General features: G+C 39.6%; 2 protein-coding genes across 2 annotated transcripts in view; one reads left to right on the top strand and one right to left on the bottom strand.

Moving 5' to 3' along the window:
• LOC101105533 (acyl-CoA dehydrogenase family member 10-like) overlaps positions 1-14,173 on the bottom strand; it is a 98,013-nt gene that overhangs the window by 42,109 nt on the left and 41,731 nt on the right. The gene's annotated exons all lie outside the window — the stretch shown is intronic.
• The window catches only part of BRAP (BRCA1 associated protein), a 30,990-nt gene that overhangs the window by 3,791 nt on the left and 13,026 nt on the right, over positions 1-14,173 (top strand). The window contains exons 4-7 of the mRNA XM_004017370.5: positions 814-1,003; positions 6,119-6,232; positions 8,142-8,290; positions 13,837-13,912. Coding sequence (XP_004017419.1) covers positions 814-1,003; positions 6,119-6,232; positions 8,142-8,290; positions 13,837-13,912 — 529 coding nt within the window. The remainder of the gene's footprint in view (positions 1-813; positions 1,004-6,118; positions 6,233-8,141; positions 8,291-13,836; positions 13,913-14,173) is intronic.

Here is a 14,173-nt window from a genome sequence, read left to right as displayed (position 1 = left end):
AACAAGGCTTTCTGGAGGTCAAAGGAAAGGAAGATTTTACTATATAATAACATAGCTGGGCCACCAGCTCCTTGGATAATTAGTTGCTGATTTCTTTAAAGACTGTCCTTGTCCTAAATTGTTTGCTCAGTCCCCACTGGGAAACAGAATACTCAGGTAGCCATTTTGGGTTGCAACTGTTGAAGTGAGTTTGCAGCGTTTCAAAAGCAAATTGCTCACCTGAAACTACCACAACATTCTTAACTGGCTATACCCCAATACAAAATAAAAAGTTTAAATTTTGAAGGAAAAAGCAAAGTGTATTGTGCGCGGTTTTTCTTTCCCTTCTTTTAGCTATTCCAATCCAACAACACTTCGTGTAATCTTCAGAGTCACATCTTCATGGTTCAGAATTCTTCTTCCCATATTTAGAGGTCTTTTCTCTTGAAAAACCTTCAAGAGAAGTCCATAGTTAGAGTTGTTCTTCTATTGTTATCTAAGGATGGTGATTATTAAAAAAAACGAATGAGAGCAAAACACTGCAAATTTGCCTGATGGAGGTTTATAACCATTAAAAGCTTTTAACTGAAGATTAAAAAATATCAGTGGTGGGTACCATGTAGAACATTTCAAAGGTTACCTTAAACTCCATTGCAGATGTGTTTAAGGGGTTCTCCATTTACCCAGGTGTGTATTTTCCAGTAAGAAAATGTTTAAATTGATTTATAAAGTATTACATTTTGTTTTTCCTTGGACATAAAAGTTGTCTGATTAGTGTTGCTTGAACTAACCATACCTCATCTATTCAAGACAGTCTAATTATTGTCTTATTAGTAAGATGACCTCCTTAAAAGAAGATGTGAGGCGTAGTGCCATGCTGTGTATTCTCACAGTCCCTGCTACAATGACCAGTCATGACCTTATGAAGTTTGTCGCCCCATTTAATGAAGTAATTGAACAAATGAAAATCATCAGAGACTCTACTCCAAATCAATATATGGTGCTGATAAAGTTTAGTGCACAGGTAAAAGTTAAGATACTAAAAATCTGTTTGCCACAAAAACTGTGTTTTTGAAAGTGTTTGATACTAGCCATGTTTAATTTACTACGTCTTGGATTTAGAAGTCTTGATATATTCTAGAGTATTAACGTAATTCTAGAAATATTGCTGAATTCATCAGCAAGCACACAATTCTAATTCATAGCTGTTATTTTTTATAAATCAAATTGAATGTGAAATCTAGGGTTGTGTGTGTTTGTTTATCCAGTAGTAACTATTCTAGTAGAACAGTAATTCCCAACCTTTCTTAACCCTGTATTGTTATTTACCATTATAAAACTGTGCCCCTGCTTCTATCATTCTCTTTTTAGTAGATATTCTTGGGCATATTCTAGAAAATCAAATAAAATTTTTTTGATGATGAGGAGTTTTGTGATATTCCTTGAATTATTAAAGAGGCTTTTGAGTTCTAACTGGAAATCACTGCAATAGAGAGACAAACTCTGAAAGAAGGGTGATATTTTCAGCTTTTAAAAGTATACAGTGCGTTGTAACAATCTTTAAGAAGGTTTGGCCATCCAGTCCCTTTCCCTTTTTGCATTAAGCGTAACTTTGCATGTGCTTCAGTTCTAAAGATGTTAGATATTCTCTTGGTCTTGTATTTTCATTCTTAGGAGTCTGTGTGTTTTTATGTGAATATAAAAATGAGGTAAGCTTTAGGTATTATGCAGGTTAATAGAGGACTTCTTTGTCCATAGGTTTTCTTTAATTTGTTTGTATTTTTTAATACCTGTTACATTTTGAAATTTCATTAGGTTGTGAAATGCAGCTTTGTCAAAGTTAGTTCTTTCACACCTCACTGATAAACAGCCTTTCTGAGTTTGCCCCAGATAAGCAGTTCCAGCTTGCAGATTGGCAAAGAAATGAATGTGCCTGTAAGGTCATTTGTCATTGCCTCTGACCAATCACCAAGATCTGTGGATAATAGAAGCTCATGACACAATGCCCATTTGTCACCTCCTCATGATGAAAAGCTAGAATTGACAGCAGTAGTGGCCATTCATTGGTTGTAGGTAGAGAATTAAGAGAAATAAGAGTTGAATTGTATTTGTACCTGTTCACTGGACCACCAGAAGAAAAAAACAAAACAAAAACTTGGTATGGATTTCCAAGTCCAAGAGAGTACACAATTATCTTTAACCTTCACAAAGCACCGCACCTTTGAGGGAGACATTTAAGAAGTATTTCAATGGCCCTGTGAGCTTAGACTTCACAAGTTGACACTGAGAACTGAAAAGCACCTAACAGCTGCTTTCACTGACTGTCAGAACACCGTCTAAGGTCACTGAGACACTTTGCGAATAGTGGGCAAGTGGTATATTAAATCTTTTAAATGTAATAATGAGGATAGTGATAACACACAACCTTTATTGACTGCTTATTCTGTACCATTCACTCTGCTAAGTGCTTAATGGGCACTAGCTGATGTAAGCCTTACTATAACCCTATGAGGTAGACAGGTCCTGTTGTTACCCTGTTTTACAAATGAGGAAACCAGCTGCAGAGAGAGGTTAGTGATTTGGCCACGGTTATACAGCTAGAAATAAGTGACTAAGCTGGGAATTAAGCCCTCACTTTTAATCCCTAGGGTGTAGTCCTTGTCCAGCAGGAGCAGGATGTGGGCAAGGGAAGATACTGTTCGCAAAGAATAGTGTCATGACAGTATTTCACTTATAGCTTCTACTGAATGGGCAAGGGTGGTAAGCAAGTAACACAGATAACGTCATAGAAAGGGATTGGGAAAAAAATGTTTGAAAATATATTAGGCTTTTTATTTAGTCTGAAGTGTATTAACCCAACACTAACTTGTCTAAAAACCCCATAAACGTCTCTGTAGCACATGCCACCCTTTGCAGTCTGCAGATGATGCTGTGGAAATTTTGTGCTACTCTTAATGGATTTTCTTGGTGAGATTTTATGGAAAAATCCAAATGAACTTTTTGGCCAATCCAATACTTGTTTCTCCACCTCTGCCTTTTGGCCACATGTAAGTTACTTAAGTTGACAGATGTTTTCTAGGACTGTAATACAGCTTTCTTAGTGCTCTCTGAAGATAGAACCCTTGACCTTGGTATCGTGAGTTGTATTTTTAATGCTAGATCTTAAGGTATAAGGCTCATTCTGTCAGGGATTTTCTAAGGCCTAAAACTACCCTAGTATAGGTCTCAAAGACGTTAAATTAATATTGGGCCCCAATGAGAGTAGACTCAGTAGGCACCAACTCTGGATCACTTACCAGATGCCAGGTTATTAGCTTTGCATGCATTAGCTCCTTGAGTCCTCTCAGATATGTCATGAGCTAGGTGTCATTATTTTCATATTTTATAATTGAGGAAACACACATGAGTGAATCAGTTGCCCAAGGGTACACAGCTAGTGTCAAAGAGTTATGATTCAAACACAGGCAGCCTGACTGCATGGCCTGGGCAGGTAACTATATTCTTATTCCTTTCTGTTTCTCACCAGAGAATTTTTATTAAGAACTAACAGGCCTATATTACGTCTTTTATCATTTTTTAAATCTCTGTTGGCCTCATCTTTCTTTATGCTGGAGGTATCAGATATCCCTACAAAGTTGTACTGTGCCCTTTGATGAATTAATTTATAATTCAAAGTACAGGGAGGCAGAAGGGGGTTCAGTTTTGTAGTTCTTTGGAACAGAAAATGACAGATAACCTCTCAATGGAGTATGGTGGCTCATTATCACTTGTAGGCTTAGGCCAGCCTACTTTCTTTTGAGAAGTAAAAAATATGTTCTTAGCACTAGTTGATCACCATAACAGTAAAGAAACATTGATTATAATAGATTTTTCTTTTTCTAAGTTAATCCTGAGAAGAGAACAATCAAATCAAAGGACTAGAAAAAAACAGAAGCTGGGTTTCATTCAATTTGGGGCTCTATACAGTACAGGGATTTAAAATGAGTTGTTTCTTCTGTGTTTTTGCAGTTAGCTTCAGGCTTTTGTTCAGTGCATCTCAGTGCTGGGTTGAAGCAGGAACCACATGGATTTTGTTCCCTGCTCTTGTCCTTTGCATATACAGTACCTGGCATGCTTTGGGTGCTCAGTAAATATCCCAGCCATTGGAGCTACATTTCCAATACCAAGATTTTAAAGAAGAGAGCAGTGTGTTCAAAAAGTATACACCTTTGGTCCAGGTAACTCCCCCAAGAAAGAAAGGATTTATCTGGGATTGAGTAGATTTTGTCACATTCCCAGCATCACACACCTTGTCCCTTACCCTGAGGAGGCTTGGGCGCTTAGGGAGCATCTCCAGAGCTGGAGGTCTTTGGCCGGGTCTGCTGTTCTCAGCAGCCACATATGCAGCAGTTCTGGTGGTGATGGCAGCCCTGAAGAGCCAGCCATGGCCCACTGGCCCTTGGTGCGTGAGTCCAGCGGCTCACTGTGCTGGTTATTCATCCAAAAGCATTTCAAGGCAAAGCCACTGCTCTTGAAAAATGGGAGAAGCCATTTGGGGCTGCTGCTTCTTAGTGTTAAAGACATTTATTATCTAAGAACTGACTTTAACATTTTGAATTTCAAATACCCTTCACCCAATGTACAGGTTATTTCCCAAAGGAAAAGCCTTCCCTTCTCCACCAAAAAGTCCCTGCAGAATCTATGTTCAGAACTGGTCATCCTTCCTTAGTGGCTTAGCTCACTTGGTCATATTAAGATAGCATAGGTAGTACAAGAATCCACATTTGAATTACATCATCCAAGTGCAGACTCAATGGACATGGGTTTGGGTGGACTCTTGGAGTTGGTGATAGACAGGGAGGCCTGGCGTGCTGCATTTCATGGGGTTGCAGAGTCGGACACAACTGAGCATCTGAACTGAACTGAGTGCAGTGAAAAACTACTGAAAAGCTTACAGTGGCTGTAAGATTCAAGATCCCATGAGGGTAGACAGGCAGGACTGTTTCTGCTTGATACAACTCAAATCTCGACCTCAAGGTTGACGGTGCGGCATTGCCTTTTGCAGAACACACTTCCTCTCTTCAGGCAGCTTGCCTGTACTGGCAGGGCCAGAGCACTTCTCTAATGCCTGGGCCTAATGCCTGTGTGGGAGTGAAATCCACACAAGCCACAGCCTCTCAGCTGCCTCTAAAAATTGCTGAGCTTTAAAAGTTGGAATTGTCTCTTTGTTACTTCCTACTGAGGCTAGACTGGAAGATTTGATTTATTTGTGTTCTTATCCACAAATGCACATGTGCTTTCTGCAAGGGACTGATTTCCCCTGGTTTTATCTGTCTTCCACTCCAAGGGAACAAGACTGTTAGAAGTTTAAAGGTAGTTCATCTTGGACCTCTTGACCATGGCCAGGAGTTTTGCTTTTGGTATTATACACTAGGTTGTTAAAACCTCCTGACAGGATCCTGGTATAACTATCATGTACTAATTACTGTTATTACTTGGCTTATTGAAAAAAAGGAATTGGCTTCTCACTCCCTACTGGTTCCACTGGTCCTCTTATTTTTTCTCACCTCTTAGATGCTGACATTTGTTTTAAAAAACTTCTCCATAGGGAATTAATTCCCTAGCAGTTCATTGGTTAAGACTCAGCACTTTCACTGCTGGTGGGCCCAGGTTCAATCCCTGGTTGGGAAACTAAGATCCTGCAAGCCCCAAAGTGCAGCCAGAAAGGGAAAAAAAAACCTCACCCATTTACAGTCATCAGTTATGATTTGGTTCCAAATAGAACTGACCTCAGCTGCTGTGAAAGTGCTGACTAGAGGCAAAAGGGGAAAAAAATGATTATCGAGGGAAACATTGACCATTGTTGGTTGACTATGTATTAAAATTGTAGTAGCCATCAGTTATTGCACTTCAGTAGCTTCTGATTATTCAAATAAAACTACCACATAAATCAGAAAAAATTGTAGAGTAGGATATTGACCTGCAGGGTTCACTTAGCCTGTGAACCTCCTACCACAGATGTTACTTTTGGCAGTTGTTCTCTCTCCTAAGTATAACTTTTAAAATCTGATGAAGAGAATAATTGACGCCATCTTGAATAGAAAGCACATTACCACGATCGCTCTCTTAATTGTTTCCCTTTCCCCCCTGGTTTACCTAGGCTGATGCAGATAGTTTTTACATGGCATGCAATGGCCGCCAGTTCAACTCAATAGAAGATGATGTTTGCCAGCTGGTCTATGTGGAAAGGGCAGAAGTATTGAAATCTGAGGATGTAAGTGCAAATAATTCCTATATTTGAAATAAATGTATCAGAATGGTATAAAATTGAAAGTTAAGATACCTGTGGAAATGTCCAGAATTGGCCAGTCCATAGAGACTGAAAATAAGTTAGTTGCCAGAGACTAGGCGGGGAGAGAAGTGCGAAGTGACAGCAAGTACATGGTTTCTTTTGGGGATGACAGAAATGTTCCAGAATTAGTGGTGTGATGATTGTACAACTTTGTGAATATACTAAAAATCACTTTAAAATGGAAAGTTTTATATATGTGAATTTTATCTCAACTTTTAAAAATTGTCCATAATATTTTTTTAATAAAGAATATTATTTGTGTTATTAAAGTTGAGTATGTATCTATTCCAGATGGATGAAACTGTGCCTAGAGCCCCAAAATGAATATTTTTGTTTTAAATATTAACCCTTAATCCTTATCCTAATACTTAATTCCTTTTGATAGCAATTTGTATCAGTAATTGCTCTGATCTCCCACCCTCCGCGGGAAGCATTCCTGTAACATGTGCTCATTTGAATAAAGTAGTAGACCCAGCTCTGTTATACTTTCAATATTTCCTCTTTTAAAGTAGCCCTAAAGGTCTTTTCAGCTTGAATTCCACTTGATAGGAATAAATTCAATTAGATTGTTCTGTCATTAGATTAGGTAAAATAAAAATCGGCAAAGGGGACTTTCTCTGGTGGTCCAGTGGTTAAGACCCTGCTCCCAATGCAGGGGACCTGGGCGTTCAATCCTTGGTTGGGAAGCTAAGATCCCACAGGCTAAGTGGCATGGGCCAAAAAAAAAAGTCAGTCTACTCTTTTGCCAGGTATTCTGCAAGGCCTCAGTTTTAGGAATTCCTTTCTCTAAATGAACATGGCTTCTTGAGATTTTCAAATATCTGCTCTTCAGGGATCGTAGATGAATGTGACTTTTCTCGGTGTGTTTTTATTTATATGCCTCAATAGTCCCCTAGTTGGCAGGGCTTGGGTCAGACATTGCTGTGTTAGAGGTGTTTTTTTTGACCACCTAGATCCTTATGCCCTTCATACTCTTTTCTTTCACAGCCATTGGTAATTACAACCACTTTATAAGCATTGGTAATTAACAGTTTTTAAAAGTTTCAAGTTTTGGGGGACTGCCCTGGTGGTCCAGTGGCTAAGACTGTGTACTTCCAGTGCAGGAGCCCTGAGTTTGATCCCTGGTCAGGGAACTAGATCCCACATGCCACAGCTAAAACCTGCTGTGGCCAAATAAATAAATATTTTTAAAAATAATAATAAATGAAAAATTTGAATTTTGTATCTCTCTCTACTAGAGGCTAAGCTCTGTGAGGAAAGGGACAGATTTTGTGTTTTGCAACTTAACTGAATCTGTTTTTGCTCACCGTAGTCCCACACCTAGAACATTGTCTAGCTCACAAAGCAGGGACTTAATAAGTATGTACTAAATAAATAAAAATCACTGTTGTTGATACTATTATCACATAGTGGAAAGTGTTGAGTTTTAATTTACTCTATGGAAAATCATTCAGATACACTGCTGCTTTTCTTCCTTTGTGTTCTGTTATGGTCATGGCCATTTAGAGTTAGAGCAAGGAGTCTGGTAACATGAGATTCTGGCAGCAGTCTCCCTTCCTCCAATGTCAGCACTGTGAGGGCAGGGATCTTCATCTGCTTTGTTCCCCTTGGTATTCGTAGTGCTTAGCACAGTCCTGGGACTCTAGGAAGCGACCAATTAATATTTGTTGCATGGATGAAAACCTCACCAAATTAGGTTGTTTTCACAAAGCAATAATATTGAGAACATCCTACCAGGAGTCAAAGAGTATCAGGAAAACTATTGCCTTAAAAAAGAAAAATTAGAACCTGTGGATGATGAGTGAGGCTCACTCAGGGTGTTTCCCTGTAGGGCGCCAGCCTCCCTGTGATGGACCTGACAGAGCTGCCCAAGTGCACGGTGTGTCTGGAGCGCATGGACGAGTCCGTGAATGGCATCCTCACCACCTTATGTAACCACAGCTTCCACAGCCAGTGTCTGCAGCGCTGGGACGACACAACGTGAGTGCAGGGGCTCATCCCCCTCCCTGTCAGAGCTCGTTATTACTCTTTCCCAGAATTAAGAACAGCCACCCCCCAGAAAGAACCACTCCAAGTATTTGATTTTATAAACTTGGGTACCACAGTGGTGAGGAGGTCACATGGAAGGGCCTTCTGTATTTCTTCTTTGCTTTTCCTCAGTTCACATGGGGTCAGCATCTGTAGACCAATTCCTTTTTAATATGCTGACTAATATCTTTGTGGAATGTCCCAAAACAGCATGAATCGTTCTCTCCTTCTAAGAGCCAGAGAATGAAAGGAGTAGGGGGTGGGGGAGTAAAGCTTAGCTTTCAGGCTCCTCTACTTAAAGGGCATCTAGGTCTAAAATCTTGTTTATTACTTGTACTTTATGTCTACCCTTGACTTTGGCTTTCTTATCAGAGTGCCGGGCTACACCCATCTGATGTTTTGGATTTATCATTATCGATGGCTTGGTGGCCAGTAGTAACAACAGTCACTAAGTATGAGGCACACACACACCTATGGTGTCCTGTTTCCTAATGCAGCACAGACCCTGTTTGTATGAAAGGGAGCACTGTGCAAAGAACTGAGGTGTAATCTGTACTTTTACTTCCCCTGGTCAAAAGTTGCTGCTCCCTTTGCAGACTGCATTGTGAGTCTTAGCTAGAAAGGTAGATTGGACGCTGGCCACAAGGGTTTCCCAGTAGAGAAGAAGATGCAGAATCAAATAATCACACAGATAAACGAGGTTACACAGGAACAACGTTGCAGCACCGTGACTAGAGAATAGGGCCCTGACCCCACCAGGCTTGTCCGAGAGGCAGCTCTCAGGGAAGAGGAATAGGAGTTAGCCAGGTGACCGGTGGAACCCAAGAGAAGATGGTGTGGGGGAGGGGTATACCCAGGAAGCAAAAGGTCACGTTCCAAAGCCCAGGAGTGAGGAGGGGTGAAAGTCCACAGGAGTCTCAGTTCTTTGCCCCCATGTGGCCAGCTTTCCAGAGCAGGGACCTTGTCTGGCTGTTCTCTGCTGTGCCCTCCATACTTAGGGGGAGACATAGTGTGTAGGAGGAGCTCAGTAAATATCTCTGAGCAAATATGTAGACCCTGGCTTTCCTGTGGTTTATTTAACCAGAAAATAATTTTGCCCTGGTTCTGTAGAGTCCTTGGTCAATTCTGTGGCATCATTTAGGAGTTCTTCAGAGAATTGTCCGGGTTTAAATTTGCCTGGAATAAAGCCACTCTGAGATGTGTGCATTCCATAAAGTGTTAGTCTGTATCTTGTGTCCTTCTAATACCCCGTTTAAGTTCTGGATACTTCTTTGTTTCCCACCACTCCAATTTTACTCTCAGTAGACGTTAACTTTTTTTTTGGTTGCAGTGGGTCTTTGTTGCTGCATGTGGGCTTCTCATTACGGGGGCTTCTCATTGCGGTGGCTTCTCTTGGAGAGCACAGGCTCTAGGCGTGTAGGTTTCAGTAGTTGTGGCACCCAGGCTTAGTTGTTCTGTGGCTTGTGGGATCCACCTGGACTAGGGATTGAACCTGTGTCCCCTTCATTGGCAAGCAGAGTCTTATCCACTGTGCCATCAGAAAGTCCCACATTAATTTTTATAAAACCATAGCATTTTCACATTTCCTCAGGGACCATCTTGTCCAACCTCCTCATTATTTATAGAGGAGGAGACCAAGGCCCAGAGGTGATGATCGGCATGCTTAGAGTCTCAGGACAAAGAATGCCAGAACTGGGACCAGAATTCAACCCACTGGGCAACCGCCTTCCAAACCATACAGTGCCTTTAGCAAGTGGGTTTTAAGCCTCTCTATAGATGGCTGGATGGCATCACTGACTCGATGGATGTGAGTCTGAGTGAACTCTGGGAGTTGGTGATGGACAGGGAGGTGTGGCGTGCTGCGATTCATGGGGTCACAAAGAGTCGGACACGACTGAGTGACTGAACTGAACTGAACTGATATGCACAGTGCTGAGAGGCAGAGAATCAAAACACAGATCCTCTTTAAGGACATTCAGTCTCCTAAGGGAGAATCACACATGTATGTGTACAATTCAAGGTAGAGATGAGAGATCGAGCTGGTTCCTCCTCTGGGTTGGTCCAGAAGGGCTGCTTACAGAAGACAGTATTGGTACCAGGCCTTGAAGGGTACTTTCTTGTCAGGGAATGACATTCTGAGAGGGTTTCCCCCAAATATCTCCTCAGGAAAATAAGGTAACAACTCATAGTTATTTTTGAAGGGAAAGCAGGGAGAATTAATGAACTGTTATTTTTTAATAGACAGATGGGATGATATATCATGGAGTGCTAATTGTATGGTACAAATAAGTTAATTTTTGTAATTTCCCCTCTTTTCTCCTGTTTGATTCTCAGGATCATACATTTCAAAAGATCATTCTGGCACAGCATTTAAAGTTAGATTTCAGAATTCATTTGTTGTTGTTGTTTTAAATTATATTGATTTTTGACTGTGCTGGGTCTCCACTGCCACGTGGACTTTTCTTTAGTAAGGCATGGGCTCTAGGGCACGTGGGCTTCAGTAGTTTCAGCGTGTGGACTCAATACTTGCGGCTCCTGAGCTCTGGAGCAGAGGCTCAGTAGTTGTGGTGCGTGGGATTAGTTGCTCCAAGGCATGTGGGATCTTCCTCGATCAGGGATCGGACCTGTGTCTCCTGCAGTGGCAGGTGGGTTCTTTTACTACTGAGCCACCAGGGAAGCCCCAATTGTTGATTTCTTATCCCACAACTACTAACAGCCACCACATGGACCGAAGGGATGACACAGAGCTAGTTCCTACCTTTGACAAGACCGCTTGTGAGATCCTACCTGCAACTTTTGTTATTTTTTCAAATTTCTCCTGTCTTCTCTTTTGATCCTAAAAAAAGAAACAGGCTAAATCCTTTAGTATTCTCTTGACAAACATAGTCCTTATCTGTGACAAGAACTTAGTGTTCTTCCTGCATATTTCCTTTCCTAGATTTTATTTATTCAGTTGAGTAACAGATTGATTCTAGTTATATCTTGAGCATTGGTGGTGCTAGTTCACTTAGCCTCAGCTGTAACCCTCTTTCTATCATGTTTGCCCATCAAACACAAATATTCATGGCTGACACTTAGTATTACTTTGTCTTGAGTTAAGGGTTAATATTAATAGATTTTTTTCAAAAATGTTTTTTGGTTTTATTGAAGTATAATTGACAGTCAAAATTGTATATATTTCTTCTTTTCCAGTCTGGATTCCTTTTATTTCTTTTTCCTCTCTGATTGCTGTGGCTAGGACTTCCAAAACTATGTTGAATAATAGTGGTGAGAGTGGGCACCCTTGTCTTGTTCCTGATTTTAGAAGAAATGCTTTCAGTTTTTCACCACTTAGGATAATGTTTGCTGTGGTTTTGTCATATATGGCCTTTCTTATGTTGAGGTATGTTCCTTCTGTGCCTACTTTCTGAAGAGTTTCTATCATAAATGGGTGTTGAATTTTGTCAGAGGCTTTCTCTGCATCTATTGAGATGATCATATGATTTTTATCTCTCAATTTATTAATATGGTATATCACATTGACTGATTTACATATATTGAAGAACCCTTGCATCCCTGGGATAAAGACCAATTGATCATGATGTATGATCTTTATAATGTGTTGTTGGATTCCGTTTGCTGGAATTTTGCTGGAATTTTGAGGATTTTTGTATCTGTGTTCATCAGTGATACTGGCCTGTAATTTTCTTTTTTTGTGGTATCATTGTCTGGTTTTGGTATCAGAGCGATGGTAGCCTCGTAGAATGAGTTTGGGAATTTTCCTTCCTTTTCAATTTTCTGGAAGAGTTATAGCAACATAGTTGTTAGCTCTTCTCCAAACTTTTGGTAGAATTTGCCTGTGAAGCCATCTGGCTCTGGGCTTTTGTTCATTGGGAGAGTTTTTATTACAGTTTCTATTTCCGTGCTTGTGATTGATTTGTTCATATTTTCTATTTCTTCCTGGTTCCGTTTTTCTAAGAATTTGTCCATTTCTTCCAACTTGTCCCAATTTATTGCCATACAGTTTTTAGTAGTAGTCTCTTATGATTCTTTCTATTTCTCTGTTGTCCACTGTAACTTCTCCTTTTTCATTTCTAATTTTATTGGTTTGAGTCTTCTCCCTTTTTTCTTGGTGAGTCTGGTTACTGGTTTGTCAGTTTTATCTTCTCAAAGAACCAGCTTTTAGTTTTATTGATCTTATATGAAGTCTAGAAAGATAGTACTGATGATCCTACGTGCAGGGCAGCAGAAGAGACACAGATGTAGAGAACGGACTTTTGGACACAATGGCTAAAGAGAAGGTGGGATGATTTTAGAGAATAGCATTGAAACATACACATTATCATATGTAAAAAAGATAGCTAGTGGGAGTTTGCTCTGTGTCGCAGGGAAACCAAAGCCAGTGCTCTGTGACAGCAGGTGGGCTGGGGGCCAAGAAGGGAGGGGACAGTTGTATACCTACGACCAATTCATGTTAATGTATGGCAGAAACCGTCACAATATTGTAATTAGCCTACAATTAAAAACAAAATATAAATAATTTAAAAATTGTATGTATTTAAGGTATACAACTGGATGACCTGATATACGTCAACATTGTTAAATACACATCACAACCAAGCAAGTCAGCATATCCGTCACTTCACACCTTTACCATTTTACTTTTTTTTTTTCTTTTTTACTTTTCTTTCTATTTTTATTTTATGGTGAGACCATGCTCCGCCCTCTAAATTTCAGGAACACAATATAATATTGTCAGTTACAGTCAATATTGATGTACACCAGTTCTCCAGAACTTACTCATCTTGCATAACTGAAAGCTTGTAACTCTTGACCAGTATTTCCCCATTTCCCCCTTTTCCCAGCCCCTGGTAGCCACGTTTCCTCTCTGTATATCTATGAGTTTGGCCTCTGTGCCATGTTTATTGGCTTTTTGTAAATTGAAACGGTACTCACAAAGTGCTGATACCTTCTTCCAGGTGAACTTCATTGTATGATAAAATGTCATATGCATTTCATGAGTATATTAACATTTTTGTTTTAATTTAGTTAAATTTACTACAGAATTTAATTTCAACTCTTAGGAGCAACCTTGAGAGAACAGGGGTACATATTGGATGATTTAAAACTTTAGGAAGTGGAGATAAGGTAGATTGCAAGTAAAAATACATTATGGGTAACCAGACTTGAAAAAAATAACTTGTCTCAAGTCTCTAATTGTAACCTGTAAATATTTAGTTCTTTGATTACCTAAGCTTTAGGCAGAAGAGTGGAAAAAGATATGGGGCATATCAAGATTTCTCCCTTTTCTTCAGCTTTATCTTTTTTTTTTTTTTTTTTTTCTCATTTTGTTTGAGAATAGCTTGGAAGTGTTTGTCTTTTGATTGATAGCCTTAGTTGTTATAAAAAATATTATGTAAGAGAGGGAGTATATAAAATTGAACTTTTGACTTTGGGGTTCTGTAACAGCTGTCTTTTACATTTAATCTGTGTCATTATTTTTTTGGTGCTCTTTATAGATGTCCTGTTTGCCGATACTGTCAAACGCCAGAGCCAGTAGAAGAAAATAAGTGTTTCGAGTGTGGTGTTCAGGAAGTAAGTAACAAGTGGTGGAAAAGAATAATGTACACAACTTTAATTGTCTGGGATTTTCTTCTGCCCATTGTGACTTAAATTCTTTTCAATTCTTTTTGAGACAGATTTTTTTTCTCTCTCTGTTGAGGATCAGGCAAAAAAAAATAAAATAAAATATACAAACTATTTTACTCCTACACAAAATACTTTATGCTTTCATTCTTTGGTGTTGGAAAAGGCTGAGATTTTTGTTGATAAATTATTTTTCCTTGTTGTTTACAT

The sequence above is a fragment of the Ovis aries genome, chromosome 17, assembly GCF_016772045.2.
Source record: "Ovis aries strain OAR_USU_Benz2616 breed Rambouillet chromosome 17, ARS-UI_Ramb_v3.0, whole genome shotgun sequence".
NCBI lineage: Eukaryota > Metazoa > Chordata > Mammalia > Artiodactyla > Bovidae > Ovis > Ovis aries.
Note: the sequence above shows the minus strand (reverse complement) of the source record. Positions and strands in the feature narration are given on the sequence as shown.